We start from the raw sequence: 14,391 nt of genomic DNA on the forward strand, positions 1-14,391 counted from the left end.
GAGGGAGGGAGGGAGGGAGGGAGGGAAGGAAGGACGGATGGACGGACTGAGGGAACGCCCACAGCGGCTGAAGCATTTCAAATGTCTCCAGATGCAAAAAAATAAATAAAATAAAAAATAAATAAATAAAAAAATTAAAAAAACATCTCCAGATGCAGCTGGAACTAGTTTGACGGATCTGCTCCCCAACATGGACGTGTCACACAGAGAGCGGCAGGATCGTTTGTTTGTATCTCGTTTACACAGCTGGTCTCAGCTGCCTCACCTGTAGGACCATGTGTCAGAGGTTAGAAGAGCAGGAGCGTTTTTTACGTGGATTGTTGTTTTTATTGTTATTTAAAGCCAACATCCTCAATTGAAACACTGGAAGAAGTTCTGGTCTTGATTCATCGTCACGTTGGGTTTTCTTGATAATCACTTCCAGAATACAGCTCTTCAGGGTAAAACCATCACTTGTTTCTTCTATCACATTGATCTCATGAATCAAACGATGACAGAGATGAGCTAAAAATATAAAAAGCAGATAAGCCCACATGATCTTAACTCCACCCCCATGCCTGATCTGTTTGGATTACGCGTTGATAAAGCATTTAACCACCTCTGTGGGTTGTGTTTCTCTGTCACAGATATCCAATTCGCTTCACATTCTGCATCTATTCGAGGCTTTGATGCCAAAAACTGCAACAGACCTGGCAACTAAAACCCCCCAGCAGGCAGTTGGATTATTATTAATCTTTAAACTGCAACTTTTTGAATAGTTTTATTGAAGAAAAACCCAATAATAGGTAAAAAAATATAACCAGAACCCATGGAGTGCAGAATTCTACGACAGTGAAAAGGGTTATTTGTATTTTTCCCTCCAATCCTCTTAATGCTCTCTCTTCAGCAGCTTATTTTTTAAGGGGAAGGAAGAATAATGCAAATGCATTTTCTTTGAGAAGCTTGAACACTTTTCTAAACATAAACATTCGACGTAGGAGCGCGCTGTCCTTGTGGCGCTCCTCTTGGGCTGAATATTTCATCGTCTGCGAGCTCGGGGAAACTTCAACAGAGCCGTTCAATCTTTTCCAAGAATCCGGGGTTCAGGGTAACGGCGTGCAAAATCAACTTTAAACTGAATTTCTGAACACCTGAGAGCAGCCTAGCGCTGTGATGACTCAGAAAGCACCTGATCGGCGGAGAGTGCGGACCCAAATGCTGAGTGGTTCCCCTTCAAGTCCTGTTCATGTTTGGGGTTCACCGCCATCACCAGCTGCGACGTGGAATCTGACTGATGGAGCCGGGCTGAGCGGCCAGAAGTGAAAAAACAAAAGAATGTCACGTTACAAACAACAGCAGAGTGCGTGTCCAGAGAGGAGAGGCTGAAACTCTTTGAGTTCCACGGTTTTCTTCTGGGACAGATCAGGTGGCGGCAGGTAGCCCCGGCACCGGGTCGGATCAGCTGCTGCTGCGTCCGTCAGGCTCCCAGCTCCGGTTCCACGTGTGGACGTAACCACAGCAGTGTTCCTGCTGCTCCTTCTGTTCGTCAGAACATCCCTGAAGCTTTGATCGCAGCGGGGGGAGCAGCAGCACCGCCTCCTGCTTTTACTCCACAGTAGAAACCTGTGCAGATTAAAAACCTGACAGCAGATGGGAGGCTGGACTTCAGCCGACAGCTTTAAAGCTCGCTGCCGCCGCCGCGCTTCTGCTTTGATTTACGGAGTCGTGAAGAAGCGCTGACGAGGAGATCTTTGTCCCAGAGGAGTTTGGCTGGACGCGCTGCAGCGGCCGCTGCTGCAAACTCTGCAGTATCCAGCGACAGTCTCACGAGGAGACGTCACGTGAAATAGATCCCATTACATCAGCTGTGATCTGAGCAGAAGATCAGTGATCCACCGGGAAGATCTCTGAGATTTGTTCCTTTGTTCTGTCCTTCAGCTGGAACAACAGAAACATTTGAGATGAACAACATTTAATGGATGAACATCCAAGATTAAAAACAGAGAAACCCAGACTGTAATGTGGATCAAACCCCAACATGAAAACAGCTGCTTTCTGTAAAACACACATTCAATGTATGCAAACATAACAAACAGCACTTAAAAATCGAGAAAATGAAAGAGCTGAGACGGTTTCCCAGGAACACTCAAGAGCCAAACATTACATTTAAGCCTCAAAAGCTGCATGAACCTTTTTCAAGTTGAGTTCATTGAAGTCTGATCTGAGCAGCTGCTTCCTGTCATCCCTTCCAGGTGACTGAAGGTGAGCTGCAGCTCAGGTACGAATGTGGAAAAGGCTCCTCCAGGACGCTGCGGCTCCAGTCTCCTCCAGTGGCGGACGGCCGCTGGCACAGCGTCCTGCTGGAGGTCAACTCCACCTTTCTGAGACTGACCCTGGACCAGCATCGTCCCACCTCCGTCCCCCTGACGGAGCCGTGTAGGATGCTGCGTTCCCATGGTGCCTTGCTCTTCGGCTCCACGGAGACACCTTCACAGCAGCGACGGGACTTCATCGGCTGCCTGGAGGACCTGCAGTTCAACGGAGAGCCAATCCCAGCGGGGGATGCGCAGGAGTGGGCGGGGTCAGGGAGCAGACGGGTGTTTGGGGTGTACGGGTGCTGCAGCGCGGCGGGAGGCTGCAGTCAGCAGGCCTGCCTGAATGGAGGGAAGTGCAAAGAGGACGCTGGTGGAGGTGAGTGGAGAATGTGGCCTTCATCATCATCTTTGAAGTGTCGACTCGTCATTACTGACTGTTTTTACAGACTGGGATGTTAGAGATACGGCCATAAAGAGAATCCAGCTGGAAAGGATTTTTTTAGTTCAGTCGTCTTTAAAAGAAAGTTTTGGCTACAAAAACCTGAATTCTCAGTGAAATGGAAGACAGGTTTACCGTCAAAATAAAACACGTTTACGTTCCAAAACTCAGGCTCTGGTGATCCCAAACTTATTTTAGATTTAAGTCAAAAACTATAAATTCTCCAAAACGACAAAACAAACTCCAGTTGTGATCTTTGATTTTTTTGCTCGTCTGATAAAGTAAAGTAGTAAGTCAGACGTTTCTGTGTTTTCCTCAACAATTAAAGAAGATTCGGCACATTTTTCAAAAGCTTTTGCTGTCTCTGATATCCTTCCACTTTTTTATTGATAGTCCACCAAACCAGCAGCAACACTGACTGGTTACTGCTGCTGGCGTTCTACATTTAGCCGATGAAGATACCCGCCGCTCTACAGATGAGGAGAGGAGATAAACCTTCTCTTCAGGAGCTTCAGCCTGAAGGCTGCAGATTTCCTGCAGCTGATATCAGAAAACGTTGCTCCTGATGTTTCCTCTCAGGTCACTGAGCTGCATTCCTTTTAATTCCTCCATCAAAAAACATCAAAACTGCAAACCCAGGCACAGAATTTTAATCATTACGATAAATCACATTTACTCAGCTGTCAAACATGTTTCATTTTGAAATGAATTGGCCGTCGAGTAAACCAGAAGCTGAATGTTTTTCTGGTCAATTTTCCTCCTTAACAGACGACAAAGAAGAAATAAAAGCAGTGCAAACGTTTACTACCTTTGGAAGTAAAGTTGCAGATGGCTGCATTTCTATGAGTTTAGCTCTTGAGTCTGTGTGGGATTTCTCCTCTCACTGCTGACATGTTCCTGTCAAACGTTCCGGCTGCGGTCAGAGCTCAGCCGCTGTCGTCTTGTTTGACTCGCCGCAGAGCCTCGGTGCAGCTGTGAAGGACCGTTCCACGGCGCCCGCTGTGAGCTGCCCAACAACCCGTGTGCCTCGCAGCCGTGTGCGCACGGCTCGGCGTGCACGCCGCAGGCCGACGGCTACATGTGCAACTGCTCAAAGGAAAACCCTCAAGCCAGGTATGAAACCGAGCCGACACATTAGAAAATAGCTTTTTATTAAAAGGAAGCAGAAAACGGCAGCCGTAACCTCAGTTTGGTTTGATGATGTTTGTAAACAAAATAGCAAACCAATATATTTTTTTATTAATATATTAATATTAATTAAATTAATATTCCAAACCGAATCAATTTAACAAGCCCTAATTTAATTAATTGAAGGTATTCTTGAGTTTAAGTATAGCAAGTACATAGACCATGTTTGTGTAGTGTAGGAAATATACTAACTGAATACTTCTTCAGACTAAATTGGAACATTTGAAGTTTATAATATTTTAATAGTTTATAAAAAAGTAAACTTCAAATATACTACCTCTCTACACTTTAAGGGACTACTTTTAGCTAAGAGAGGTCAAAGGTCAGTTTTGTTTTCATTCATGTTAGTCTGTGTGCCTCCAAGTAAAAGTTTTATTTCATATCCATTTTTTTTGATCAGCGCCCTAGATTCAGGTCAAAGGTCAATCTCATAATCCTTTTTGTTGTCGTCCAGCAGTTGACGCTTCACGCGGTTAACATTTGTGTCGTGTTTTATACTTCCAGTGAAAATCAGAAATATATTTCCGTCAAACTCTTGTGTTTGAAGCTAAACTTTATGTAAAGTTCTAGACTGGATGACAAAAAAAAAAAAATGAGGAAGAGTCAGAAACATGAGAGTTCCTCTGCACACACACACACACACACACACACATTCACACAAACACAATGAACGCACAGCAGAGGACCTCTGACCAACCAACCAACCAACCAACCAACCAACCAATCAACCAACACCCCCTATCAATGAGAAGTTGTCCTTTTAATGTTAGAGTCCTATTCGTTGTCACACACTTGATGTGAAATCTGTCCTCTGCATTTGACCTTGGTTAGCCACAGCCAACGCCGTGCCAGGGTGGTTAATGATAAACCTTTGGGTGGTTCAACCCCTAATGCTGAGTTTCAAGCAGGGAGGCACTGGGTCTCATAATTAGAGTCTCTGGGGCGGACACTCTACCACTGGTCCACTGAGTTGGTGGAAATGGAAGGCCGACTGATTTAACCGGATCTTGTGATTTAGGAGCAAAACCAAAGCCAAGATGTTAAAGACTACATGACCTTTGGTCTACCAATACCCAACGGCGGTATGAAGGTTACAGAAATCAAATCTAAGAAGAAAAGAAAAAGTGTTTCTAAGACCAGTCCACTATTTTGAGCCTTTCCATTTTTGGGCCCCCGTTGGTTGTTGATCCATAGAAAAAGGGAACGGACCGGTTCGGGTGGAGCTATACTGTTGAAACCTGTTGATTGGCTGAAGGTCACTACGACAAAGGAAAGCTCCGAGAAAGCGTCTTGGCTGCCTGCAATCGTCTCTCAAACAGCATTAAATAAGCTGGAGGACGTTGTTTTTGTCAGCTTTACCCCACATGCGTCCAACTTTGATCGGAAACACTCACCTGGATTACCTGGACCCTTCTGAACCGGACAGCAAAAACAAGACTATAAATATTAAGAGTCCTACTGATCCATTTCTCAGGGACTTTATTGTGGTTTTCAAACTACAAACTCAGGCTTTTTAAAGCTTGAGACAGTAAAAGTCGGTCGTGCCGCCAGCGCCAACGCTTTGATTCACACTGGGAGTAGTTTAATATGCAACAGCACTACAATGTCACATGTTTTCCTTAATTACATGCAGCCCCACTTCATATAAACCCCAATGAATTGTGGTCAAGAGCAGCACACACCCACAGAACTGTAATTACATGCTGGGAGGGGGCTGTTGTGGTTCCAGCAAGGACAAACAAATTGAAAAACAGTGCAAACCTCATTAAACACAACATCTCAGCAGCACATGCTTGTTGCATTTTTAAAAAACCCGCATTTGCATATGCATGACATGAGGCGTCCTCAAACCACAGCACACGCACACAAACGCACAGAATGTTTGCATTCCGGCAGCCGGCTAAATTCCAGTCACACCTCCACAGCTGTCAAACAAATTACAGCAGCATTTGCATAGTCGCCCTTCGTTTAATGTGTTTGTGGAGTGGGCCTCACCGCTACTGACAGCAATCCATCCACGCCACGGCGGAGGCTTTCGTTGTCTGTTGGTGAGGCATAATTGGAAGGATGAGTTTGGTCCGTTAGATTCATTTAGGATGCAAACCCAATGTTTTCTGAAGAAACTTCCCTAACGCTGTTCAGAAACGACGGGACTGAGGATGAACCTTTTCCAAAGAACAGGGGTTCTGCTCATGGTGGAGTAAATCTCAACACCAGAAAGTTTCCTACTGAACAAAAGCTTTCTGTGGGAACAGCAGCTCCGGCACTGAGCAATCACAGTTCTGCCGGTCCTCAGGGTTCTGCTTCACATGTGCGACGGAAGGAAGACGGCGCTGCAGAAAAGTTTGCCACATCAGCAGCAAAAGTAACCTTCAAAGTGGCCGCTCCGCTGCTGCAGCTATACGCTGGTCACACCTAAATACACAAGAGCTTTTCAGCAGTTTAAGGAACAGGAATTGTTCTGAAAGAAAATAACAAACATCAGGAGTACACAATGCTGATTTCAGATTTTATCCATTTCTACTGACAAAAGGAAAATCAATCACCTTTCTGTTATTTTCATGAAAATAAAACACTTCATAAGGACAAAAGAAAATATAGAAACACTGAACCAGTGGAACTCAACTCCACGGGCAGCGGACCAGTCCGGTCAATGGGGCAGTTGGTACTGGCCCGCAGAGTAGAAACACAACCTACATTTTCTGTTTCATTTCTAATCTGATTCTGAAGGAAGTTTTATTTTGAAAAACTACCCTATCCACCCCATCAAAATCCGTCTTGTGGCATGTTTAGTCGCTCGGTCACGTGGGAAAAATCCATCCGCTGCTTTCTTAAAGCTAAACTGAAACCCCCAAGCTAGCAAAGTCAACAAAGGACAAACATATTTGTAAAGTTTTATTTTTGGCAGAAAAGATCCTGAGAGGAAACAGAAGAACTTCAAAATAAAAGAAATATGCATTTACCAGACAAAAACCTGTACTCCAAATATAAACGTATATATATATTATTATTTTTTGGGGGGGATTGATCGGTCCTGCCTAAAAGTTGGACGAGGGTGAAGCTGGCATCTAATTTTTTTGCTTCTTCTTTGACAGTTATGGGTTAAGGAAAAATCTAGAGCAGATTTTAATGGTTTCTATGTGAAATCCAGTGAAAAAAATGAATTTTTAAGAGCTGCAGATAATTTACAGAGGGTTAAGATAAACTTTACCTTCAAATGTTGAGAAAAAATGGAGGTTAAAACAAAAAACACAATTCAAATGGCCCGTTTGAGCACTGTTCAGAACGGTCCGTTAAATTATTGCATGACTGCCACGGCCTGAAAAAGGTCAACTAAGCCACACACATTTTAGAAACACAATAACTGTGTCAGAGCATACAGTATTTTACAGAGGTGGGCACTGAGGGCCGCATTCCTGCATGTTTTCCATCATACCCTGCTCTGGCATGTTCTGATTGGCTGGACACACCTGAACCAGGTAATCAGCCATGAGTAGGGCAAGGATGTCTGGAAATCATGCAGACACACCGGCCCTCGAGGCCTGGAATTGCCCAACCCTGCGAGTACAAGGATAACACAGCTGTGTTTGTGAAGAATAATGATTATTGTGTCTGATCTTTTAGATGTCACTGCTTGACAAGTTCCTGTTCCGGAGGCTTCAACTGTGAGGTTCTGGACGGTCAGATCCGATGCAAACTGCCACTGGTCAGTCAGAGCGGCAAGTCACGACAAACTCCCAGCTTTCGGCAGGACACTGAATGCATCACTGCCTTTTTTAACAGGAACATCAAGGGATGGGTTTTGTGGAAATCATAGAGATTTGTGCAGGCCTTCTTGGAATCCTGTCCCTGGTCGTCATCTTTGTCATCATAAGAAAACGATACGTTCGGCAGAAGAAGAAAAAGCCGGCGTGCGTTCAGGACTCCAACGGGTGAGAAAACTGCCGTTGTGAGAAAATTGGTCAGATTTTTCTCAAATCAGGCATTAAACTGCTCCATCTCCACAGCTATTTCCAATCCAGTCCGGCCAAGGATGCCAAAGCAGCCCCTCAGGAAACCCCCCCGGTGGAGATGAGCTCCCTGGCCGGCTCCACCAACAACCTGGACCACACGCCGTTCAGATCCCTTAGACCCAGGAGCCAAATCAGTTCGTCTGGAGGCAGATCGCCAAAGACGCATGGACCGGTTGTGTGCAGCGTGGCTCCCAATCTTCCTGCCAGACCACCGTCCAGCTCCGACAACGACTCCATCAGAAAAGGACGATGGGACATGGAGTACGAAGGTGCATTTTGGGAACACTGTACATTATTCAAATTGCTTACAGCTGTCTTTTTTTCTTTTTTTTTTAAATAATTCTGCAAAAAGAATTTTCAGGTGAATGTGTGGTTTTGTAAAACACTTTTTGCTGAATTTGAAGAGCTGTTTAGGATGATTCTACTTTGGTTTCTTGTAAACTTCTTTAGGCCTTTGTCTAATTTATCCTGATTTAGCAAAGTTTTTACTTATTTCCACCCTCCAGAATGCTTTCACATCTGCCTGTTTAATGCATGCTGGAGCCTGTTTTCTCTTGGTTTGGTTGGAGGTGAAAGATCACTTAAACTCTGGTGCCACATAGCCTGTAGTCTAGTTTCTGTTCACTTTCAGGCAAACGTAGAAATCAGCAGAGGTGAACTAAAGAGAGCTCACGTTGCTCTTCCGTGTCGTCAGGTCATTTCGGATAACGGACAGCTCATTGGACAGTAACCCTAACTTCAATGAAGTTCATGAAAGTCTTTTTTTTTATCGGAAACAAACATCTCATCTAACAAATAGATTGATACTGACATTTTTGAAAGATCTAAATGGGGTAAAAAAATATAAATGATTCCATTCATAGACACGACACAAATCATCAAACATCGTCATACATCTAACCCTTGTGCTATCCTATGGGGTCCAGATGACCCCACCCTTCCATTGACGTGTTCTTCCTACCATGACAAAGGTGGATAAAGGTGGAAAGATTTCATGTAATCCATGGACACCAGTGACGATCACAAATCATTGAAGAAAAAAGGTTCAGAGCACTGTCTAGTGGGTCTAGATGACCCAAGTCCCAATGTTAAAGTGCCTAGGATAGCACAAGGGTTATGGTGAAACACTGGAATGCATTGACAAGTTAGACCAGACAGAAGAAACCAATCAGTACCGTGTGTGATAGGACGACATGACTACCACCTGCAGACCGATTCCTGCTGCTAATCTTCAAACGTTTGAACCAACAACATTGGATGAAAGCAGGTTTTATAATAACCTCAAAAGTTATTTTGGCTGTTGGTGTGAACCGCCTCCACCTTTCTGCTCCACATGGCAACTCTTTTGCCTTTCTACCCAGATCAATACATCTGGGGCAGGAGTCATAAATCCTCTGATCTGTTCTGGAGACAGACTGGGAGGAGGGTCAGACGTTGGTCGTTCCTTTGCTCCTCAGGCAGGGCGGGATCATTTATCGGTTTGACCTTTTCGGGCAGGACGAAGGACGCTGAGATACAGCTCTACTTCTTATCAAGCCTTGTTTAATAGGAACAGAGCCTGCCTCTTTTTACTGCCTCTCTCCTACTGGCCGCATGTTGGCGCTCAGTGTTTTCTAATGGGGACAACGCCCAAAGCTAGCATAGACTCTGAACGAGTCAGGTCTGCAGCATTTCAGTCCATTACTGATGTTTAACAGGGAGGCAGAATCTTCCATCAGAATTACTTTTGATGGAATGATGAAGCATCCAATCAGAAAGCGACGTCGACCTGCCAAGCATCAGGAAGTGATTGATGGCCACCAACTCTGTCAACAGTAAAATAATCCCCCAAAACTTAAATGATGCTGTCTGCGGCAGCAACCATGTATGATAATGCCATTGTATTTACTAAAGTTTGACAAATGATTATCTTTACTAAATTTTAAGGATTCAGTTTAACTTCCATTCTATTATTCGTAAAAGATGAAATGACAACAATATAAACAATAAACGTGAAATGATGTCACTTTTTACCAGCAACAACTCAGGATTTTTTTCCCCACAAAGTCCCAGAGATGCAAAATGTTACAAATCAAAGATTTAGCTGCAGTGCATCTTGGGAAAAGCTTGATTTGTCTATAAAAGCACTTTCAGGACTTTTTGTTTCTCATTTCCTGAGCTGTAACAAACAGAAGTTCAGGCATGAAAAACGCCACACTGAAGATTTTAACACCATTTATTAGTCTTTTTTCATTCACTTTAATTTATTTTATTCTTGGAAAAAGGCCCCAAGGTTAAAAACCCTCACAGCCTGTTTGATCAATTATTTGTAGTATTGAATTTTTCCCGCATAAACAGAGCGTATTCCAGGTAAAAATAAAAACCTCATTATAACTCATTTTATTTCCAAATGTTTTAAGTGACAGTGTCAGTTTATCGTCTGCACAGTAAACAGTAACCCTTGTGCTATCCTAGGCACTTTAACATTGGGAGTTGGGTCATCTAGACCCACTAGACAGTGCTCTGAACCTTTTTTCTTCAATGATTTGTGATCTTCACTGGTGTCCATGGATTACATGAAATCTTTCCACCTTTATCCACCTTTGTCATGGTAGGGAGAACACCTCAATGGAAGGGGGGGGTCATCTGGACCCCATAGGATAGCACAAGGGCTAGTTTGGGGTTTTGAAAATAAAGGTTACATCAATAAATACAAATTTGTTTTAAGGAATAAACCTGATATAATTTACCATGTAGGCCAAATAAAAGTTGTATACAGTAAACCCTTGTTTTTCGCGGGGGTTACGTTACAAAAAGAACCCGTGATAGGCAAAATCCGTGAGGTAGAAACCTTTCTTTTTTTCTTACAATTAATGTACAATTAAATACTCTATTATACATTGAAAAGGGAGAACAAATTATTGTACAGGCTCAAGCTTTGTTTCACAAATAAAGTACTTTAGAAACAAATACCATCTGTACTGTACTGTCAAATAATAATTTTAATCATCAATTTGAACAGAAGGCTTCAAATTGCGAAGATTAGCCCCGCCCACCACGACCCGAGTAAAATTGGATTAAACGGGAGAAAATTTAAAATGATTATGAATTAAATACAAAGTAAAGTGTGACAAATAGTGACTCAGGTGTATTTCACTGCTCTTCAGACTGAGCCGCTGCATCCTGACTCCTCTCTGCAGTGTTTTCTTCTTCAGGTGTGTTTGTTCAGGAGAAGAACATGGTGATAGGCAGTTGTTGTTGTCGCTCTTTTTCTATGGGTTTTAGAGAAACTAGAAATTGCAAGAGAATTTGCACGTACATAATGTTAATTTGGTAAGCTGTTTTACGTACGAATACATATTAAACTGCAGCGTTATTGACGCACAGGTAGAGAAGAAGCGTAGTGACTTTTTAGCCAATCAGAATGCAGAACACAATGCACGATACAAATCCGTGAAGTAGCGAAACCGTGAAAAGTAAACCGTGTTATAGCGAGGGATCTCTGTGTTGTTAATATCTTCCAGTAACTAAAAAATTTTCTTTTTTTATATTTGCTTGAATTTTCCTTTCCTGTCGTAATTCCTAATTCGTTACGGTGTGTTAGTGATGTGAAGATCTGCAGATTTTTTTTTCTTCATTTGGTTTATGATAGTTTGTTTGAGAAAACAGGACGAAGTTCATAAATCTGTCGCTATGATCCTAAACAATGTTTAAAAACAGCTTTGACAGATCTGAAAATAGATCATCAGAATTGATCAAGAACTTCAGAAAAGAATGCGTTAGTAGATTCTGTGGGACTTTAAGCAGCATTCATGCAACATCAATGCAGCGTAAAGTTATTTTCTCTTCTGGTCCGACTTCATTTGTCCTAAATTCTTCGTCAGCCCGTCCGTCTGCGCCACATCAATGTATGTTTAACGGCTGGTTCTGATGTCTTCCTCTCGTCTCCAGTGTACCCGGCTGATCCGGACTATTACGGTCGTCCCACCGTTCAGGAGTTTCCGCAGTTCGACATCGTAGAGGACACCTACTCCACCTCCACGGTGGACTCTCGCAGAAACTCTCGATTTGGGGGCTTCCCCTTCCCCCTAGACCGCTGTGACCGGCGCGCTCCGCTGCCGCCGTGCTACAGCAACCAGAACCTGGATGACTTTTTGGGTCCGGACGGGCTCCCGCTCCCGAGCTCCCAGTGCCCGAACGAGTACACCGCCGTCAGCTACTACCCCCGCCAGCACGCGCGCAGCCTCGACAACGTTTCCGGAGGCTACAAGAGGCTCAGCATGCGCTTCAGCATGGCCATGCCGTCCTACACGGAGCAGGCCGGCCCGCCGCCACCCAACGCCGCCCAGCCTCAGACTCGACCGGCGAGACAGAACCTGCACAGCTACGACGGTTCCAGCATGGTGGGGAGCGATTATGGGAGCTGTGAGGAGGTCATGTTTTAGGGGGAAAAAACGGCTCCACTTCTGCGGATTATTTTAGTCTGAAATGTGAATTTGACTGGAGCAATTAACCCCCCACCCCCCCACCTGCTCCCCTTACTTAAGGCAGCTTGAGGATCTGACCAGGTGACCTGATCCATTTCCTCTCAGAGATAAAGTCTCTGCGGTCAGTCGTCTTTGATTTGATCGACGGGCCGAGGTCATCCAAGGTCGCTGTTTACCTCAGCAGGGAAGTTCAGCAGAAGTTCATCTTTTGGTGAAGAGACACTGCCGAGGGGCTCGCTGACTCATCGCGGCTGTGAAATCACTAACAGTATTACTGACTCTGCTGTGCACTCTTCAGATGACGCTAAATGATGTGGTCGTGGAAGAAGGAAGCCACGTCTGCACGCCGCTTCTCCGTCGTTTCCTTCCATCTGACTGAGAGGGCGGCCGCCGTGTGCAGAACGAGTCCAGATGTGTTGCACTGATTTCAAAGGACCAGTGAGATGTTTATGGGAAAGCATAGATGTAAATGTATTAGAAGTGACGTGAACCACATTGCAATCAGCATTAACATTTCAGCATCTGTCACTCAGAAGAGGGCTGGATCCTCTGTTACAAATAATAGAAAGATGGATGGAACATACATTACAAACATCAGTGCTGTGTGGATCTTGCAGATTTGGAATCTGTTCCCCCACCCCCACCCCGTCCCCGGCGTGCAGCGCTGCCTTGGACTTAATAAGGAGTACTTTGAACAGCAGAAAACAAGTCGATGCAGCAAATTTTAAAATACAAATATACAGCCTCCCAGATAAAAGCAATGCGTGTTTAGGTCAAAAACAAGTCGTGCTGAATGCAGCACATTAAAGCAGGACGTGTTTGAAGTGTGGGGGGGTGGGGGTCAGTATTTATGAGCAGATCCTCTCTGTCTCACCTGCAGCTGATCGAGGAACCATCGTTTAAAAAAAAAAGGCAGATGATCCTCTGCTGCTCAGGTCCAACAGAGTTCCCATGTTTTAGAGCGGACATCTGATGTTTAATGTCCTCCCAGAGTGTGAGACGGATGACGATGCTCTAGTTTAAATCTCATTTTTATTTTCATTGTTTTTTAAGTGGAAAAGCCCCCCCCCCCCCCCCCACACACACACACACTGGAGGTTTTCATGTGTTGAAACTTGACGGACATTGACTGTACTGTTGATGGCCCTGAACACGTGGGCGGAGCTAAGAATCCCCAAAATAAAAATCTTTAACTGTAATTTGTAAAAGTCATAACTCTTCTCAAAACTGCATATTTAATATGAACAATATGGTAGAATTTTGACAAATTAGGATTTTTTTTTAAGAAAAGCTGTGTTTTGCGTGAAAAGTGCTTTGAAAAACGGTTTAATGGGATTAATGAAAGTAACGATCCTATTATGATCAAAGTGTTTCAGACATTTTCTGTACATTTGACGCGTTTTCATGCTGAACTGGTGATTTCCCACTGCAGCCGCTTGACCTCCAGTCATCTGACATCCGCTCTCACTCCCATTAATTTAAACCAGGATAGAACTTGAGGAGTAGGTTGTGTTTGTTTGTGTGTTCGTGCAATCCCACTGGTTTGTTGTCATGCAGGTTTTGTGTTGTACTGTGCAAAGATGTAACTGTCGAATGTGTGTAAGAAACGTTTATTTTTGTAAGGGTGTAAACTCATCCACGTTTCCTCTGTGAGTGATTTTATTCCAAAGTTGTCATTCCTGTTCTGTTTAAAAAAAAACAAAAGAAAATCTAAATAAAGTTATTCTAAATCTTACTGCTGCAGATCTCAGGGATGTGAAGCCTCTGGGGGTTAAAGGTTATGGTGCTAAACAGGACCAGAAGAATTCATAGTTATCGTCTTTTATCTTTTCTTACACCTGATCCAGGATGTTTCTGAGAAACAATCCTAAATGTGTTTCCATTAGCTAGCAAATTGCGCTAATCAAACCTGCGATAAAAAATTTGTCTAATTGAAATGCGACAATTTTGAAAAAACTTTAGGCGCTTGGAGGTGAGGTGGTTTTTGAGGC

General features: G+C 43.8%; 1 protein-coding gene across 1 annotated transcript in view; it reads left to right on the forward strand.

The window, feature by feature from the left end:
* fat2 (FAT atypical cadherin 2) overlaps positions 1–14,135 on the forward strand; it is a 93,917-nt gene extending 79,782 nt beyond the window's left edge. The window contains exons 24-29 of the mRNA XM_023959404.2: positions 2,232–2,670; positions 3,693–3,846; positions 7,546–7,627; positions 7,705–7,853; positions 7,929–8,203; positions 11,865–14,135. Of these exons, the coding sequence (XP_023815172.1) occupies positions 2,232–2,670; positions 3,693–3,846; positions 7,546–7,627; positions 7,705–7,853; positions 7,929–8,203; positions 11,865–12,358 (1,593 nt within the window). The 3' untranslated portion in view covers positions 12,359–14,135. The remainder of the gene's footprint in view (positions 1–2,231; positions 2,671–3,692; positions 3,847–7,545; positions 7,628–7,704; positions 7,854–7,928; positions 8,204–11,864) is intronic.
* Positions 14,136–14,391: the final 256 nt, after the last annotated feature.

Source organism: Oryzias latipes, chromosome 10, assembly GCF_053564925.1.
Source record: "Oryzias latipes strain Hd-rR chromosome 10, Olatipes_Hd-rR_3.1".
NCBI lineage: Eukaryota > Metazoa > Chordata > Actinopteri > Beloniformes > Adrianichthyidae > Oryzias > Oryzias latipes.